The sequence below is a fragment of the Phacochoerus africanus genome, chromosome 2 (genome assembly GCF_016906955.1).
Source record: "Phacochoerus africanus isolate WHEZ1 chromosome 2, ROS_Pafr_v1, whole genome shotgun sequence".
NCBI classification, from domain to species: Eukaryota; Metazoa; Chordata; class Mammalia; order Artiodactyla; family Suidae; genus Phacochoerus; species Phacochoerus africanus.
In genome coordinates, this window is record NC_062545.1 from 210,419,634 (window position 1) to 210,439,265 (window position 19,632).

The 19,632-nt window shown below is 36.8% G+C and overlaps 1 protein-coding gene across 7 annotated transcripts in view; it reads left to right on the top strand.

The window, feature by feature from the left end:
- The window catches only part of NFIB (nuclear factor I B), a 239,712-nt gene that overhangs the window by 193,664 nt on the left and 26,416 nt on the right, over window positions 1–19,632 (top strand). For 3 of the 7 annotated variants that reach the window (XM_047767631.1, XM_047767633.1, XM_047767634.1), the window contains exons 7-9: window positions 8,996–9,130; window positions 13,643–13,827; window positions 18,156–18,321. In XM_047767631.1, coding sequence (XP_047623587.1) covers window positions 8,996–9,130; window positions 13,643–13,827; window positions 18,156–18,321 — 486 coding nt within the window. The remainder of the gene's footprint in view (window positions 1–8,995; window positions 9,131–13,642; window positions 13,828–18,155; window positions 18,322–19,632) is intronic. The other 4 variants (XM_047767635.1, XM_047767632.1, XM_047767638.1 and 1 more) reach the window with 2 other exon arrangements.

Sequence of the window (19,632 nt, forward strand, 5' to 3'; positions counted from 1 at the left end):
GTCCATTTCTAAGGTTTTTGGTAAATATTGGCACAGAATCTGAAAAGGTCCTATCAATTTACATTCCCACTAGCAGTGCCTGAGTGTTTTATTTCACTCCACTACTGTATATAAACATATCACATGGCTCTATAAGTGATTTTTGAAGCACGTCCTCTGAAATATATTTAAGGAATAGTGTCTCTGTGATTTTGTGGTTCTACACATGAAAAAACTCTTTTCTGTCATTTATATCCATTTAAACCATTGGGTAGCAAAGTACATCTTTTCTTCCTGGGAGCCAGGATAGCCCCATTTTATTGTGAAGGAAATTGGGAATTGAAGAGGGTCCTTCAGCGAACATGCAAAGCTTTCAAGTAAAGACACCTACATGGTCTCTCTCCTTTCTTTTCCTCAAGGGCACTTACTCCCTCAGGGTATTTCCCCACATCCATCCTTTGTCTGAAGGTGAAACTTATTTTTTTAATTTTTATTTTTTTTCTGTCTTTTTATGGTTATACCCATGGCATATGGAAGCTCCCAGGCTAGCGGTCGAATCAGAACTATAGCCGCCGGCCTACACCACAGGCATAGCAACGCCAGATCCAAGCTGCATCTGCAACCTACACCATAGCTCACCCCAATGCTGGAACCTTAACCCACTAAGCGAGGCCAGGGATCAAACCTGTGTCCTCATGGATGCTAGTCAAATTCGTTTCTGCTGAGCCATGACAGGAACTCCTCCTGTAGGTGAAACTTGTTAAAAGTACGGGTCTGTGTGGTTCTTCACCGGGAAACAGCAGAAATAAGAACATCAGAGCTCTGGGCTGGGATCTTTTGTGCTTGATCATTGCAGTATTTTACATAGCATGTATAGAGTTTATAGATAAACCTCTAAGGTTTCCTCTCCTCAACACGATTTCCCCCAAGGCAGAAACAGGGGAAGAGCAATCTTGGCCCCCTTCAGCGTTCAGTTGGTAGAGTCACCTTCCCTGCGTTCTCCTTGTCCTCTGGGCACAGAGCCCAAGCTGTTTCCTTTTCTCAGGACTGACTGGATTTATGGCCTGAAGTAAAAGTATCAGATTTCTAGCTCTCGAATTCGTCCCATGCAGCAGATTTGGTAGCCTCTCATTTATTATCTCATTTGTTATAAATAGCATTATTATTTTATACAAGTGGGTCATTCCTTTTCCATGTTGTCATCCCGCTTTCACCCCAATGTTCTAATGGAAAGCAGAGCCTCCCCAGTTTAGCTAACGTTCATTTTTCACTCTGCATTTTGTGTTGCTTGACAGGGTTTCAATGGAGTAATGGATTGTTGACTACCTTTGCCTTCTTCCAACGAGTTTGCTCTCCAAAGAGATTTTCTAATATCCCGAGCTTTGGGGTATCTATAAAACTCTTCAGAAATCTATAGAAGTCTAAAACTTGTAAAAAATAAAGAAATCTTGAAAACTATGAGGGGTATTAACTTAGTAAGACTTGTCAACAGACTATAATCTTGTCAAATCCAGTCACTGGAGTTTACCTAAACGTTCTCACATGTACACTTTTCTTCTTTGGTCTCTGTCATGCTCCTACCAAAAGGCCAAAGTTTCATTGCACCCTGAGTTTTTTTTCTGCAAAAAGAGGGTCCTGTAGCATCTGTTCAGCAGCTTGACAATGTGGAAAATAAGGAAGACATTTAAACAATGATGACAGCTTTTTAAGCACCTTGTAATAAAATATACCCCAACATTAGATACTAGAAAGTAAGAGAAGTCAGCAAGTGGTGGCCTGTATCCAGAGTGTTCATTTAGACTTGTTTATGTGTATGGTGTGTAGATCAGAAAGGCAACTCAGAAATATGTAAAAGGATTGGAATTTTAAAAGATTTGGAGGTAATTTGTTTCTTTGTCAACTAGATAGATGTTTTTTTAAGTCATAGGAATGAAGCAGTTAATGTATTTTAATTTAGTGTTATGTTGTGCTGAAAAGAAGCTTCATAGAAATTCAAGAATTCTTGCATGCTCTTACATAGTTGACTTCAAATCATAAATTGTGTTGTATATGGAAGAAGAGTAGGAATTTTTTTTTAAAGAAAAGTATGTGTTTTCTATGAGATAATAGGAATTTGACTTGTAACCTTAATCTACTGAAGCATATTGGAAAAGCTAACATATTGCTCTGCTATATGTGAAAAAGGAGCAGGTGTCCCAGACAGGCAGGTGTTGAGGTGGCTGTTTGAGCTTGCCCTAGATCACTAGTTGACTTCAGTGAAGTTCTACTAACAGGTGGCTAACTGATTGGAGTGCCATGTGACATTTATCCCGGGAGCGACTTGGATGACAGGCTGCTACAGACTGAGGAAGGGGTCTTTGCTTTGATGAAGAAATTGCCAAAACTCATGTCTCATTAGTGTTTCCTAAGGTTCTTTGGAAGTGAACAACAGTTTAATTAAGGGCTGACGTAAACACGTTTCTGCACACTTTCCCTGCAGCATTTTATCACATTAGAATTGATCAAAATTGTTGCCTTGGGCTGACTTGAACAGATATACATCTGGAGCGCCATTTGTGCAGGCTGCCGTAGTCGAGTACATACGCTGGGTTTCACAGCAACGCTCTTCCTTTGTAGATGAAATTACCTTGTTGGGAGATGAGCTGATCTAACTCTTTATTTGCTTAAGCCTCTATGTCTTTGAAGTGATGCTGTGAAATGAATGACACATCAGGGCTTAGGAAGTATGTCTGTCAGAGTGCCCCAAAAAATGATAGTATGGCTAGTAAAAATCATGTGATAACTGGTTTTTTGCAAAAGACTTATTTAAAAGTATGCTTAAGCCTAAATGAAGCCACTTATATAAGTAGCCTGCTTGAGCTTTTCCTTACATGGTAATCTTTTATTCTGTATTTAACTATACAATTGGTTTCTAAACCCATGGCTAATTATCCAATTATAAATCTACATACGGGTGTAGACACTGAAGATGAACACCATCAATCTGAATCTCCTTTAAGAAAAGAAGAATCCTTTCTATAGTTCAGTATTATCACACTTGCAATTATTTAATGAATTTTTATATTTAATTTTTGTCCTCTATGCTGAACTATAAGCATCACCAGGACGGAGAGCAGGTGGTCTTGTTTAACATCTTGAACTTTATGCCTTGCCTTAGTTTCTCACATGTGTTAGAAACTCAGTAACTGCTTTTGTATGCTCTCTTTGTGTTACATTCAGTTCCTCCTGATCTGATGGGATCTCTTTTATGCATCATGCATTTTAAGATAGATTGACTATGGTTATTTTACTCATCCTATACTTCTAGTTGTCATTGAACAAGATAACTTCCTTCACATGCAAGAGATTCTAAAATAAACTGCCTAAACACAGTGTCTGCTCTACCTCTTCCACCTTCTTTTAATCCTATATTTTTAAAAATTCTCTTCCTGAGTAGCATAATCTTCCAGCCTCCACATTTTTTGTGTGTGTGTCCTTGATAAAATCCTCTTCTGTAGGAGGTAAGCCATTAGTCAGCTTGTAAAAAAAAATGCGTATATTTATATGCATACTTAGATATATGATTCCATGGATATAATGAGCACAAAACAATAATGAAACAGCAGCCATCAAGTAATATAAGGCACAGATACAAGATCTTTAAGGAAAGCTAGACTTCCATAGTTCTTTAGGACAGCTTAAAGAGAAAATGAATTAAGTTGTTTCAATGGGTAAAATATTGTTCTATCTATGGAATAAGAGAGCAGAAAGAAATAATTTTAAGGGATTTTCATACCCAAGGAAAGGCACAGAGTTAGAAGCACCTTCCTCCTAGCCTCTTCCTTCTCCAGGAAGCCATAAACAAATTAGTTAAAATTTAAATAAAATATAGTGATAAGGAACAATGTGGTACCATGCCAGATCTTAAAATGAAAAGGTATCATTTGAAAGAGATGATTCCAACTACTGCTTATATGTTGAACTGTGATGAGGTATGCTTAAGAAAGAGAATGGACAGGACATTCTTTTTTTTTTTATGTTTTAAAGAGCTTTGTAGCTCAAGTTTTTAATTTTTTTTTTTTCCCACTGTACAGCAAGGGGGTCAGGTTATCCTTACATGTATACGTTACAATTACATTCCCCCCCCCCCCCGTCTTTCTTCTGTTGCAACATTGAGAACTTTGTCTAGATACTCATGTTGCGACAGGACATTCTTGATTTAACCAGGTACAAATCACCTGGGGCTTGTTGGAGAACAAAGAAGAACAGAGGTTTTGGATAGTTTTCCCTTCTGAAATCAATTCTTAAATATTTGTTTCCTTTTTTTTTTTTTTAAATGCTTTTTAAGGCCACAATTGTGGCATATGGAAGTTCCTAGGCCAGGGGTCTAATCGGAGCTGCAGCTGCCAGCCTACACCACAGCCACAGCAAAGCAGGATCCAAGTGGTGTTTGTGGCCTACACTGAAGCTCATGGCAACCCCAGATCCTTAACCCACTGAGTGAGGCCAAGGATTGAACCCAAAGCTCCGTGGTTCCTAGTTGGGTTTGTTAACCTCTGAGCCATGAAGGGAACTTCCTACTTTCTAAATCAACTTGAAATTTGTCTGATTTCAAGCCTTTACTCTTCTTTTTGCTTCCCTTCATCTGCCACCAGCAGCTTCTGCATCCTGCCCACCACCTAATCCTTTTCATATCATCTTGCTTCTCTCTTCAGCTTCTTTATTTCATGTATTATTTAACTTATGCATTAATGTGTATGTATTATTATTCAATGTATTATCTATTTATATATTATTCAACATTATTATTATTCAACTTACTTTCAACTTAATCTTTTTATGCCTGGTTCTTCCTGCTTGAGGGCCATTAGACTGTGAAAAGCATGACATTTGTTTTTCTCCACAGAAAGGTCACTTAAAACCATCTTTCCTATATATCCATTCCTCAAACATTCTTTTTTTTCTGTAGCAAATGAGAACATTAAAAATAGAAACAATATCATTTTTCAGTTTGGCATGAGGTCTGTTGGACTGCAGACATTCAAAATAAAATTAAAATAAAAACAATGCAAGTTTGATTTGTGCTTAAAATGTAATAGCTAGAAACTCTACCCTTACTTCTCCCAGATAATTGACTTTTTATTTGTGTTCTCTCTTTAGGCTAGAGAGGTTTTTTTCTTTGAAACAGGGTAGGGGGTTCATTTTGCATCCGCCCTTAAGTACTTAGCATAGTGCCTTGTACATCTGTATACCAGGAGATCTTTATTGATTCATGAGCCCAAGATTAATTTCATTTAGAGAGAAAATGAAGGCAGTTAAGCCTACTTTCAAATACTGTCATTCTTTATCTGTTTCTAAAAAAATTATCTCAATATGGACAGTGGACCTTCCCATTCTTATTTTTACTTATTTTAAGTTAATTTTGTTTAAGGGAAAGACAGTTTGTGGTCCCTTTTACGATTTGAAGAGTAAATTTTGTTTTGTTTCTGCTTTGCTGGCCTCTGTAATTCCTCTGTGTGTTTTGAACATGAAGGTACCATTATTATTTAGTGTAGGCTTAAAGAGCACTAGAAAAATTAATGGACCTATAATAATAACCCAGTAAAGCCAAGTGTATCATTTTGACTAAGAAATTGCAAAGGCTTCATTTCTCAAAAATTACATAATCACTTATATTGTTGAACTTCTCTATACAAACACCCTTGATTTATGTGGCCTTCATGAAAAGAGACTCATGTGAATTCGCCTGGGTTTAATGAAAATTCTGAAATAGTTGTAGTAGTTGCAATAGCCTTGGTTGATCTTTTCCAGAAATGACATAACTAGAATGATACTCATGCTGCTTTCCAAACTCTGGTCATATTCAATTGTTTTTAAATGACACACAGTATACATGCTTTATTACTTATAATGTGGAGTCTTTAGGAACTGATTTGCCCAAGTTAATTTTATTTGAAATTTATATTTAAGTACAGGTAAAGCCTAAGAGTGTCAGTAGAAACTTACCAGTTTCTTTTTCTAAGAGTTAATTTTAAATTAAAAATTTGGAATGGAAACTTACTACATCATCTATAAAATGTGGGATGGAATAGAGGTTCTCTCCTTCTCTAACAATGTATATATCTATGGTTAAATTACAGCAGGTCAAAAACCTATATTTATAGGATTACCTTTAAAAATCACATAGCTCTTCAGTGAAATCAAGTATTATTTTTGGCATTTTCAAGGTGCCTTAGCTTCAATGAACCTTCTTTGTCTATTTTTAAATGGTTTTTAAATGTTCTCTTTTTTGGTAGCAGCATTAATAGCTGTGGTTTCATTAATAATTTCTTTGTTTTCTTTTTGAGAAAGATATAAGGAGATGGTTCACTGACTCATCAACATCCTGATAGGTTAGTGACAGCCATTTAGTCATAAATTGTAGCTTATGGCTACAAATACACCTTTCTTTTTTCATACACTATGATGTTTACTGTCATTACAGTAACACGTCCATTCTTTACATGCCAGTATGCTGCAAACATGTATTTAATTTTATTACATACCTTTTCCAGAGCTTAGGTAATTTTTAAAATGGTGCAACAGTCATAACTAGTTTCTTGTATTAATAGCACCATGAAGTCTTTTTCTCATGTCATAAAGTTATTAATTAAAAATGCAAGTTGTGGAGTTCCTGCTACAGTGCAGTGGGATCTGCGGTGTCTCTGCAGCACCAGAACACAGGTTTGATCCACATGGTTGCTTAACCCAGCACCATGGGTTAAGGATCCTGCATTGCTGCAGCTGTGGCACAGGTCACAACTGTGGCTTGGATCTGATCCCTAGCCTGGGAACTCCACATGCTGTGGGGTAGCAAAAAAAGGAAAAAAAAATGCAAGTTCTATATATATTTATGTGTGATAAAGTTTTAGATTTTTTTCTTTTAATACAATGTTCATCTTTTTTAGAGATATGAACCAAAATATTTATAGGTGACATTATATAATGTCTAGGATTTGCTTCAACGTAGTTCAGAGAGAGGGAGTATAGGTGGAGTAAAGATGAAGTAATTGAATAATTAAAGAAGCCGGATGATGAGTACCTGAGAAGAATCTATTACTATTCTGTCTACGTCTGTCTATATTTAAAATTTTTTATAATGGGACTATAAACATCATTGCTCACATGATTTTGAAACTTTGACTACACATATATAGACCTCTATAAAAATAAACATAACTCAGGTGTTGAAAAAGGGCATATCTCTCCTTATCAACTGGAGTTTCTTTCTGAATTTCCAGTGCCAACTCACTGCATGGTATAGTCACCTGGTCACCCCATGATGACTTTCTACATCAGTTACTAATTAAAGCGGGCTAATTCTGTTGATGTATCTATTATTACATTAGCTCTATCTACACTCTTAGGTAAAGTACCATGATCTGTCTTTTAGCAGTATTAAATATTTGTGGAATGAGTGAATGAATGAAGCCCTAAATAGTTCTCCTATCATAGCACTTTTTATACTGTTTTATAAAAACTTGTCTGTGTCCACTCTCTAGATTTCAAGGTTGTTATAGGGTCTGAAGCCAAATCAAGTTGACACTGTGTCCTCAGCAACTAGCGCAGAGTCTGGCATAAAGGAGACCTTCAGTCAAATCTAGGGAATGAATCACTAATTAATTTATCTTCTTCAGTAGTATCCAGGATGACTGGCTTTATTTTGACTAATTCATCCTCCATGTAGTTTCTGGAGGGATTGCTCTACACTGCAAATAGGATTATATTTCGCCCATCAATAGTGTTTTCTTATCAGGGTAAACATTCAGACATTTATACATCAAGTCTATGACCCTTCATTGTGTGGGTCCTGCCAACTGTTCATTCCCTCCTTCATCTTTGAACTTCACCACTGCAAAGACTACTTGTACTACTTACACATTTTATGCCCCCCTTCCTCAGAACACTTCCTACTTCTGGGAATGTCATGCCCATCCACCATTTAAACATGGTGCCGGGAGTTCCCATTTGTGGCTCAGCGGTAATGAACCCAACTAGTATCTATGAGGACGCATGTTCGATCACTTGCCTTGCTCAGTGGGTTAAGGATCCAGCATTGCTGTGAGCTGTGTTGTAGGTCTCAGACGAGTCTTGGATCCCGTGATGCTGTGACTGTGGCATAAGTAGGCAGCTGCATCTCCAGTTGTGGCCCTCACCTGGGAACTTCCATATGCTGCAGGTGCAGACCTAAAAAGCAAAAAAAAAAAAAGAAGTAAACATGGCACCCCTCGGGGCACCGTCCTTAACCTAGGGAAGCCCCTGTGCAGTGAGGCTGAAGAAGTAGCAGCAAACACTGCAATACCTCTGCTTGCAACACACTTCCTCCTTCTTGACTGTTGACAGTCATCTTCTCTTTATCATTTTTTCTCTTCCCCGACAGTGAATATCCCTACAGCAGCAATTACTTTTTACTTTTCATAACATCCTTCCTTTGCCTGCCAAATAGAAGAAACTAGTAAATATTTGAAGAATGTGCAAATTAAGGCAGGTATTTTTTGCGAAACTAGTAATGAGTTTTCCATAAAAGATGTGAAATCAGTGATAGACTTACCAGTATCCTCAAAGGTTGTTTCTCACATGTACACCAGGCTCTCCCTCTGTTTTTTCACAGCATAGTCAGAGGATCTAGAGACAAACCCCTGAATTGTTTAACCCTAAGAATGTCATGCTGAGGTAAAAAAGACCTTGATGTGAACCAAGGGACCAAGGGACCAAGGGAAATGTGAGGCTCAGTTGTTCATAAGTTCAAGATTTATTTAGTGGTAGGAACAATTCTGATGATACTTTTAATGAAGCCTTGGGTTAGTAGCTTCAGTGGAAATTGTTTCCGACAGATATTCCAAAGCTCCAGCAGAGCTGGGTCTCTGACCCTTGGTATATATTTTGTACAAGAGCCAATAATACCAAAATAAAAAAATGTTGGAAAACAAGATCTCTTACTATGTCAGTGTAGCTTAAGAAAGTCATAAAGCTTGGGTTTTCTGCTCTTCCTTTGCAGATATGTCTTCTCCGACTACTATGAAGAAGCCTGAAAAGCCATTGTTCAGCTCTACATCTCCGCAAGATTCTTCCCCAAGATTGAGCACTTTCCCCCAGCACCACCATCCCGGAATACCTGGAGTTGCACACAGTGGTGAGGAATTTCAAGCATAGAGAAGTCCCCCTCTTGTTTGCCAAGTCCATACCCTCAGGGATGGAGCAAGACTTTATAATTATAGCTAGTGTAACCTCATATTCATCACCAAAAGATGGAGAGTCATAATCTGATCAAAACATTGTTTTATCAATATATGAGAAAAGAGTCTTAAAACTACACACTTAAATAGCATCTACGGGAGTCTGTCATGGCGCAGTGGTTAACGAATCTGACTAGGATCCATAAGATTGCAGGTTCGATCCCTGGCCTTGCTCAGTGGGTTAAGGATCTGGCATTGCTGTGCGATGTGGTGTAGGTTGCAGACGCAGCTCGGATCCCACGTTGCTGTGGCTCTGGTGTAGGCCGGTGTCTGATTAGATCCCTAGCCTGGGAATCTCCATAAGCTGCAGGAGCGGCCCTAAGGGAAAAAACAGGCAAAAAGACAAAATAAATAAATAAATAAATAGCTAGCATCTATGTATGTATTTTTAAATTGCCTATGTTGGAAAAATTGCAGTCACCAGAAGTAAGAAAATAACGTAGTTCTCTTTGCTGTAGTTTCGGGATTCTATATATGTCACCAAGAGAAAGATAGAGTTTCAAGTATATTGCTGAGGTTACAGTGCTTCTAGAGGCATTACGACATATAAATACTATTTACATAGGTGTTATTTTCTATACAAAAATCAATATTTTAACTACCTATTTGGGAGCAAAATTTATTAGAAAAATAAAAGAGATACTGTTCTTTGACAGTTGTCTTATATCCTGAAACCCTTCTTGGAGTTCCCATTATGGCCCAATGGCATCAACTGTGTCTCTGCAAGACTAGGACACAGGTTTGATCTCAGGGCTGACACAGTGGGTTAAAAATTCAGCATTGCTACAGCTGCAATGTAGGTCACAGCGGCAGCTCGGATCTGATCCCTAGCCCGGGAATTCCATATGCCACAGGGCATCCAAAAAAGAAAAACAAAGCCAAACAAAACATAAATCCTTCCTGTGGGCTGGTACACTTGATATTATGTCTAATACCATAATTTAAATAGGAAAATGAATTTAGTATTTCACATTTGTACTTTACAGAACAATTAATATTAAATCCTCTTTCAAAATTAAAAATGAGATATAATTCATAAGCAGTACTGCATCCTTTCCATCTGTTACTTTCAAACCCTAGAGAGGAGTAGAGAAAGTTTTATATGTAAAAGATAATATGTTTATAGTGATACTCTTATTCTTTTCAATTTATGGTGATGCAATTCCTTATTTGTCAAAAAAACTGAATCTAGTTTTTTAATCTTTATTCAAAGGATATATATAACATCATTTATAATGAAGTTCTTAGCTTTGGTCTATAAATTTATTTTGCTGTGTATTGTCACTATACTTAAAAATACATGGCCTTCAGTGTTATCATTAAGACATTTATAAAATTCAGAGAAGAATATATAAATCACATAATATAAAATTTTTTATATTTATTTTTGTACTGCTAAGAAAGGCGGAAAAAATCAGTAACTGTTTTATACACTTATAACAGTGAGTATCTGAACAAAATTAATTTAGAAGTCAAATGATTCATTTATCTTTACACCTAGTTAAAATTCTCGTATATCTAACATTTGGAAAAAATTTAAGATATTTTTATATAACGAACCATGAGAGATACAGATAAGCCTTCAACCTTTGTCCTTTACCATATATTTGTTAAATATATAATATAGTAGGGCCTGTGTCAAATACATTGTCATGAGAAATAGCTTCTGTCTTCAAAGAGTTCATGGTACAGTGGTGAGACAGAGGGACCACATCTTCAGCCTGGCAGCAAATATGATCAGGATTAGATTCTTGGATGAGGATTAGATACCTGAAAGAGGTGTGTTCTCAACTAAAAGTTTAAACGGTGGGGTTACCACAGGAAGGAACTAGCCGGAGGGGTGGGTAATTTCAGTGAATAGCTTGTCTCTGTCAATGTGGTAGAGGTCACTGCACCCAGTGCCAAATACTGAAGGATCCACAAATATTGAAATGTAGTCTGAATAGAAGAGTGGCCAGAGGTGAGGCCAAAGCACTTGAAGACTGTACAAATGTGGGAAGTTGTTGGTACTTTATTTTTGAAGCGGTGGGGAGCCATTGAAAGATTTTTAGCAGAGCAGCTCCCTGATTAAAACGGTATTTTTAAAAAGTTATTCATATGAGATTGCAGATTGCATAGTATGTATTAGAGGGATCAAGACTGGAGGAAAGAAGACAATTAGGAAGGCTATGCAATAATATAGGCAAGGAATATATATACACACATGTACCTATGTATGTATGCATTCTTCCATAATGAAGGGAAACTTTTTTGCCTTGGATTTTGCTTTTCATTTTCTTTAAAGGACTAGAATGACTTTTTTTGACAAAGTAGCCATTTTTATTTTCATTGGAAATCCTGCATTCTGCCTTATTTGTATCAGGCTAGCCTGTGCTTATGTGAACACAGGACTTGAGAGCCCAGAGATTTGTACTCTGATTTGATAGGTGCCATTTCAAATCAAAAGAGACTTCCTCTGCAACTACTGATACCAAATGATCTCAAAGCCCAGAGGACCCAAGAGGAAGCTATGTTTATATCCTTCAAGGGTTTGTATACACATATGAGGAAAGACCATGGTTAAAGTGAACTAAGATTAAGAGCACTTAGATACTAAATCGAAAGATGTGCAATTTAATTCAGGCATTTGCATTTTCTTAAATTATACTTTCAGATGTATATCCTTCTTGAATAAAGTAGCAATATTTCAACAAGGAGTTTTAAGAAATATGTAATTGTTCTCTGAAATGCATCCCTTTGATGGAAGGAAGATGCTCACACTTGAGTGTGTGGAAGGATTACCTGGATCACTTGTTTAAAATGCACTTTTTGGTGCTGTGTAGCACTGGGAACTATATCTAATCACTTATGATGGAGCATGATAATGTGAGAAAAAGGAAATGTATATGTGTATGTGTGACTGGGTCACCTAGCTGTACAGTAGAAAATTGACAGCACACTGTAAACCAGCTATAATGGAAAAAAAATAAAAATCATTAACAAAAATAAAAATAAAATGCACTTTCTGGTGCCTCACCCCTGGAGATCCTCATCCAGTAGGTGTGTGGTTAGGCCCAGGAATCTGTACTGTAGCAACAATCCAGAGGATATTGAGATCCCTGGATATTCAGGGAGCGAAGTTGTGACCATAAAACTGAATGGATGATTCTTCTATGATACGCATTTTTAATTTCTTGTATCTTGTGAAAAAGCTTTCTTTGGAAAAGATAAGCAATATTCCTTAAAAGTTTTTTTTTTTTTTTTGGCACATAATTACAAAGTTGGATATAAGTCATTCCAGATGATTTTCATTTCTGGGTCATGGAAAGAATTTATTTTTCATATTGTTTGCTAAGTTGTCTCATAAAACACTAAACATTTATCATATGTAATTTCCTATGATTCAGATCAAAACAGTAACTAGAAACAGACATTTAATCTTCACTTCTATATATACTGGTTGGAACTTTTAAATTGTAGTTATGTAAAGTACAAATTCAACATTGGGGGATAACGATTGTACACTTAATTATATTCTTTCCCTATTTTTTAAATTAAGAATTATATTTCAAAAAATAAGTAATAAATAATGATCATACTAATGTGAAAAATTATAGTATAATTAAACATTGTTCACATTATAAGTTTTGTCTATTATTTCCCTGTATAAAACATGTCATTTAGGAGTAAATTAGCATGCCTATCTATATGAAAGTTTAAATGTGTATTTCTGTGGGTTTTATTCTTGGTCTTATCTCAATAATATTTTTTAAGTTACATGTAGAAACAGAGTAGGAAGAAAATAGAACTATTTTGGTCTTAAAAGGGACCTTTTCATTAAAAAAAAATTTCCCAGATTATTGTTTAAATATTCATAAGCCTTTATATAATAACAGGTAATTATTCAGGACATTATTGTTTACTCATGATTGGCTTCCCTTCTAAATAACCACCAACTAGGATATATAGGGAAAATAACTATTTAAAATTGGGTTACACTTTTGTTTTGAATTTTGGGAGAAAATTCATGGATCCCCTGCCCTCTAATTAATGCTGTGATTTGGTCTGGACTTCTGAGACAAAGACTTTTTAATCAAAGAATGTATTCTGATGGGAAATACCTTTGCTTAAACATTTTATGAAGCATTGGCTTAACCCATAAAAGAGAAACTTTTTTTTTTAACCATTCATGGATTTAGAAAGCAAGATTGTTAGCTCCCTGGACTGGAGGTAATGTCAGTGTGTGCTTAGCTGTCCCGGCATTGAGAAGAAGAGTAAAAGACTAACTTATTTGAAGAGAATTCAGTTAAATTGGAGGGAAAAAAGGAAGTGGCCGTCGGTATTATAATTTCACAGGATTCTTTAGGTTCAGAATGGAGAAGTAAGAAAAACAGCTGACGAGTCAACCTTTCCTTTTCTGTTTTCTGCAGTCATCTCAACTCGAACTCCACCTCCACCCTCACCGTTGCCATTTCCAACACAAGCTATTCTTCCTCCAGCCCCATCAAGCTACTTTTCTCATCCAACAATCAGATATCCTCCCCACCTGAATCCTCAGGATACTCTGAAGAACTATGTACCTTCTTATGACCCATCCAGTCCGCAAACCAGCCAGGTAAAAATGAGAGAGAACATGTGATTAGAGCCTAAGGGAGATGGCACAGACTAACAGTAAGCCATGAAGCTTACTCAGATGCTGTGTCTGGCAGAACATCCAGCTTTTGAAATTCATCTTCAGGAAGTTTCTTGGTGACTCAATAAGTTTTTATTGAAAGGTGGCTGACTGACAGGTAGGAATTGTGTTGCCCCAAAGGGGCACATTTGTGCAGATGTTATTGGTTTTATGCTTTTGGGTTTCCATTGATTGAAGAGAAGGTTGATGCAGAAAGTACACTGACAAAAAAAAACGTTCTGGGCTGGAGATCACACCTCTGAAATACCTGGTCTGACACAGAGACGTAGTGCTTATTTCAGGCAGGGGCAAAGTATGAGCTAAAATAAACACACACAAAAGAACTTAGAGTTGTATTTATAGACTAACTATTAGGTATTAAAATAAGCTTTGGTAATGTAAACGTTTTCAGTGTTTGATGACTACTCGAATATTCTTTGCTCAGACATGACTGCATTTCATAATGAGTGACATTACCAGAAGTGTCTTTTTTTGTTTTCTTTTTTTGTAAACACTATGCAGTGGTTTTAAGGATTCTTTGTATAAGTGAGATGACTCACATGCCTTTTGCACTCCCTAAATATGTGGTTTCTCTACTGGAGATATCACTTCATGGGGATTTGATGTAAGAGGATTTTCCACAATCAAGTAGGCAGTCTGTGCCAAAGCTGAGTATATCAATAAACATATTAGTGAAAATCTGTAATGTAATTTCGATCTTATGGTCTGGTATTTGGCTCTGCTACTTTACCTCCAAGCCTCTTGTCCACTTCTTATCATGATTTTTAATGCTCTGAGGGATTTTCATAAGTTTTCAGTCATTAATGCTGTTCAGTTACTAAAATGCCAGTAAATAGTATGTGCATATTAATTTAGAATTAACAAAGAAAGATCTGGAAAAAATCCCTTTGGTCTTAATTTAATTGTTAAAATGGAGCAAAATGGTCCCTCCTGAAAAAAACTTTTTGAATAACAACATATCCAGTACTATTTGGGTTACTTAAAATTAGGTTACCTGTACTTTAACCTCATTGACTAGTAATACTAAACTAAATATACCATCCTTGAATACAAAATTAACCTCTTTGTATTTTAGGAGAAAATGTTCAAATGGTATAGCACTTTTAATGATTGTAATAATAATTACTAAATAAAACAGTGGGATCTTAGTATATCAGTTTAGAAATAAAATTTGTTGTCAGAGCATGGATTCAGAAGTCTCATTCCATAGAGCATTTTGCTAGACTCAGCTGGGAACAGTACACACAAGGTCTGATTTTAATTTGTGTAGAATTTCCATGAATAACAAAGTCTAATTAAGACATCCATTAAAAGTCCTTAACGTTAATTCAGTGTGGAAAATCTTAGAGTTCCATTGGATTCTTTTTTTTTTTAAACTGATGTCTTAATTAGGCACTGTTAGGGGAAAAATTATGCAAATTAAAATCAGGCCCTTAGTGTTCTGCATTTCTTTAATTATTCAGTGCTTGTTTTACGTATATTTCAATTTCTTTATAAGTTAAGAGGGCATATTAGGTGATAATCTGCCTATATTGTTCTCAGTTTTTTTTTCATATTTTCAAGGTAAAGATCTAGCTTCTGAGAAGCATCTTACTCTCATCTCAATTAAAAAAAAAATTCCCTTTCAGGATTTTGTATAATAGGAGCAATGTACTAAGTAGGATAATCCTTTCCTAATGCTGTTCATCTTCAGATAAGATGTCTCTCTTTTCATATCTATAATATGAAAGTTCATCTATTAATGTCATTGAAAGAGAAGCTTTATAGTGTAGTTTCATCTATTTGAACTGATAGAAAATTGAAAAGAAATAACTCTGCTATTCTTCTGACCCTGAGTTTCAGAAAAGTTGTCTATGTTGGCCTGGGAATTCTTTCTGTGTCACTTTTGCTTTTTTAAAATGAGGGAAAAATCTGCAGGTTTATGTCGATTCAATTCCAGTAGACAAAGCTTGCAGAATGGGGAAGGTAATATATTATTTTCTTGACAATAATGTATTTCTTCTGTTCCATGCTCCCAGGTAGGTCCTGCCAAATTGTTTTGGTGAAGGTGATATATAGAAAGGCTTTTTGCTACCGAATGTACTACCAATCATAAAACAAGATCACTCGTCTTGCTTGGGGGAGATAATACAAAGTAGTCTTTTGCAGCGGTCAGATAACCAGGAGCTGATAGTCTGCTTTGGAAACCAGTGGCATTTTCCCCTTGAAAAAAATGGGTCTTTACTGTAAATTGCAGAATTGTTTTTGCAGGACCACTATATCTGCTTTGATTTTTAATTCCAACTCAAAAACCAGTTAATTTGCACTTCAAAATAAGACTCTTGGCATTCACTATTTTAGCTGTAAAAATGGGGGAAAATGGGTACTTGTTCATCTGTAGTGTCCTCCAGCACTGCCCTGATTTTGATTGTTAAGTTGAGCAACTGAGATGCCTTGTCCTCCCCACAGCAATTTGGAGATTAATTGCATTTCTGCTGCACCGATTAGAGTGAGTCAGTCATGCTATTTAATGGAATATTTTAAATAAAATTAGTCTAAAGATATGACTCTCTCTTCAGTTTCCATACTGGGAAAAACCTGGTCAATTTTTCCGACTTAAAGTTAAATACTTAATTTACTCATGATGAATAGTCAGGATATTCAAAAGTCCATTTTTATAAAATAAATAATGTGGCCTCTGAGGAAGCCAACCAAGCCTTAGTTCATGTCTCTAGATTCTAATAGTTACATCTTATTAACCGTTCATCTTTTTCTTTAAGGAAATGTCTACTTGTAATTTATGTGTAGGCATTTGGATAAATATTCTGCTTTATTACTGACTTTTCTTTAAAAACAGTGCAGTGCAGATGATAAAGATTAAATATTTTGGGAGAGTACCCTCATAGGAAATTGTTAGATACATTATGTAGCGGAGAAACCAACATCAGTATAACTAAAAATTAGCATTTTCTGTCTAGAAAGATACATTCCAGTATTTCTTCAAATCCTTAACCCTGAGGATTTTATCTCCTACTATGGACACTATTTACTATTTTTTACCTGGGGCTAAAACTCAGATAATGGTAACGTTTCTATCATTGCCCAGGGGATTTTCTTAGTTAATTCCCACAAATGTCAACAATCAATGTTCTGTGCAACTTTCTATGCCCAGCAATGGAGAGTAGCTCAGGTAACAAGAGTGTATTTGATTGTCCTCTACTTCACTTCAGCACATGTTAATTTACTTTGGAAATCTTTTATTTATAGGTATAAGTTCACATCTAGGTCAGCTTTTTATATCATTGTGGGGACCCTGACATTTTAAATGTTTTAAATACTTTTCTTAGTTCTTGTCATGGCTCAGCGGGTTAAGAACCTGACATAGTGTCCATGAGGATGTGAGTTTGATCCCTGGCCTCGCTCAGTGGGTTGAGGATCTGGTGTTGCCATGAGCTGCCGTGTAGGTTGCAGATGTGGCTCAGATCCCTCATTCCTATGGCTGTGGTGTAGGCCAGAAGCTGCAGCTTAGATTTGACCCTTAGTCTGGGAACTTCCATATGCCACAGGTGCAGCCCTAAAAAGAAAATTTTAAATAAATAAATAAGCAAATAAATAAATACCATTCTACCTGCTTATATTAGTAAATCATCGTAAGTTGAGTGGAGACCCTAGAATCTAAATTACCCAATGTGTGTGTGTTTGTGTACGTGTGTGTGTGTGAGCGAGGGTTAGGATTTTTGTATGCAGAAGAATGGGCCTTGACTGTAATTGACTGAACTTGTTGAGTTTAATGCGTTTGGTCTCCTAGACATTCTTGTCTTCTTTGTCTCAGTGATATCATTCTTAGGGTAAAAATTGTATTCTGAAAGGCAAAATTGACTCACTGTAGAAATGAAGAGCAGAAGGAAAGGAAGCACCAGTTCTAATTCTCACTAGCCCAGTAAGGACTGCCATTTTGGCCTGGGGCTTAGCATTTAAGTTTTCCCTTGGATTTTCTGTCCTGCTAAATGGAAGGATCTTTACCTGGTTCTCAGAATGTTGGAAAGACACTAAACCTATGTAAAGTGCTTCGAAGTTGAAGACTCTCTTTTAAATGCTGCTCTCATTACTCCAACTCTTGATCAGCCTCTTTGACTCAGATTTGAGAAGGGTGATGTGGCGGTTACCCATAGCGTGCAGGGTCCACTCAGATGAGTGTGCTGAGTGGAGTTGATGGGCGAGATGACTGCCTTTTGGATTGTTTCACCCGGCATTCTGTTTTTGTTTTGTAGCCTAACAGCAGTGGTCAAGTGGTAGGGAAAGTGCCTGGCCATTTCACTCCTGTCTTGGCACCCTCTCCCCATCCCAGTGCAGTGCGACCTGTGACTCTGACCATGACAGATACTAAACCCATCACTACATCCACTGAAGGTGAGGCAGCTTCACCTACAGCAACCAGTAAGTATTTCTGTAGGAAATGAGAAATGTCCATCAGAGGCACCACTGGATATCAGATCCAAGGTGGAAAACACGGCAACTTTTCCAGCAACTCGACCAGATGGAGATTTCTCATTTATGTGGAACTAGCAGGCATGAATGTCGCCTGTCTCTCTCATGCTCTCTCTTATCAAATTTCAATCCATGAATCATATTTGAAAAGGGAGAAGCTTATTTGTTGGAGTAAATAGCTGTAACAGAAATAGCAAGTCATGCCTGCTTGTTCAAGGTATACATCGAAATGCACTAAATATCATAACAGTGTGCAAGGTTTTTATATCACCCAGAGAGAGATTAGATAATTGTTAGTTATTGGAGCATTCCTATAGAAATCAAGCCCCTTCACAAGGCAGACTGAATCAGTACCTCTGTAAGATAATTGCATGTTTACATCACTGTAGGTTATGTCACTGTGAGACAGTCACACAATGTTGGGTGGAGAAAACATTTCAAAGCTTAGTATTAGGCACATGTAAGCTACCTGCACTTTTATTGTCTGCAATTTAAATTTTTCTTTTTTTTTTAGCCTATGATGGTGCATCAGCATTTCATCATGGCCGTGCCATTTTAGGTGTCAGAGATTTAGCCAGTGAATTTACATAGCACATACCTATAACCCAAATCATTCCTTTGCTTCCTTGTATAGAATACTCATAAGTACATGAGGAATTATTGCACAGTTTTTCAACTGGCATCATCCAAACTGCCAAACTGCTGGCTTCCTAGAAGTGGAGCTGGTGTGCAAGATTGGTAAAGTGGAAGAGATAAAGTTCCAGTCCGGAGGATTTATCCTACTTCTTGTCAGTTGTAGTTGTATCTTAAAGCCAGAGCTTCTGTTTTCTCTTCTAGAGCAAGAAAATCCCCACGCTCTAGAAATTCCAGTGTGAAATTACAGAGGCACCACTGGCTCTTTATTTCTTGGCCATTGGAAAAACGCTCTTTTTGTGTGTGTGTGTGGCCTCTGAAAGACTAGGAAGAAACCTTACAAGATAAATGGACCATACTTTGAGTGTACAGTGAATTACGCATTTCTTTCTCAAAATCCATGAAGCCCTGCAGACATATACAGTCATATAAGCTTGCAGTTCCCATCAGTCATCATTAATGCTTAGGAACTGGTTGGTTGATAGAGGATCCTATACTAGCGAACCCTCCCCTGGATGCACCAGTGAGTGAGATTCAGTCAAAGAAGACAAATAATCCTTTTGTGCTGCAGGTTAACGATGAATGTTATAGTTACTAAAATACCGCATTCACATTTTAAAAGTGATG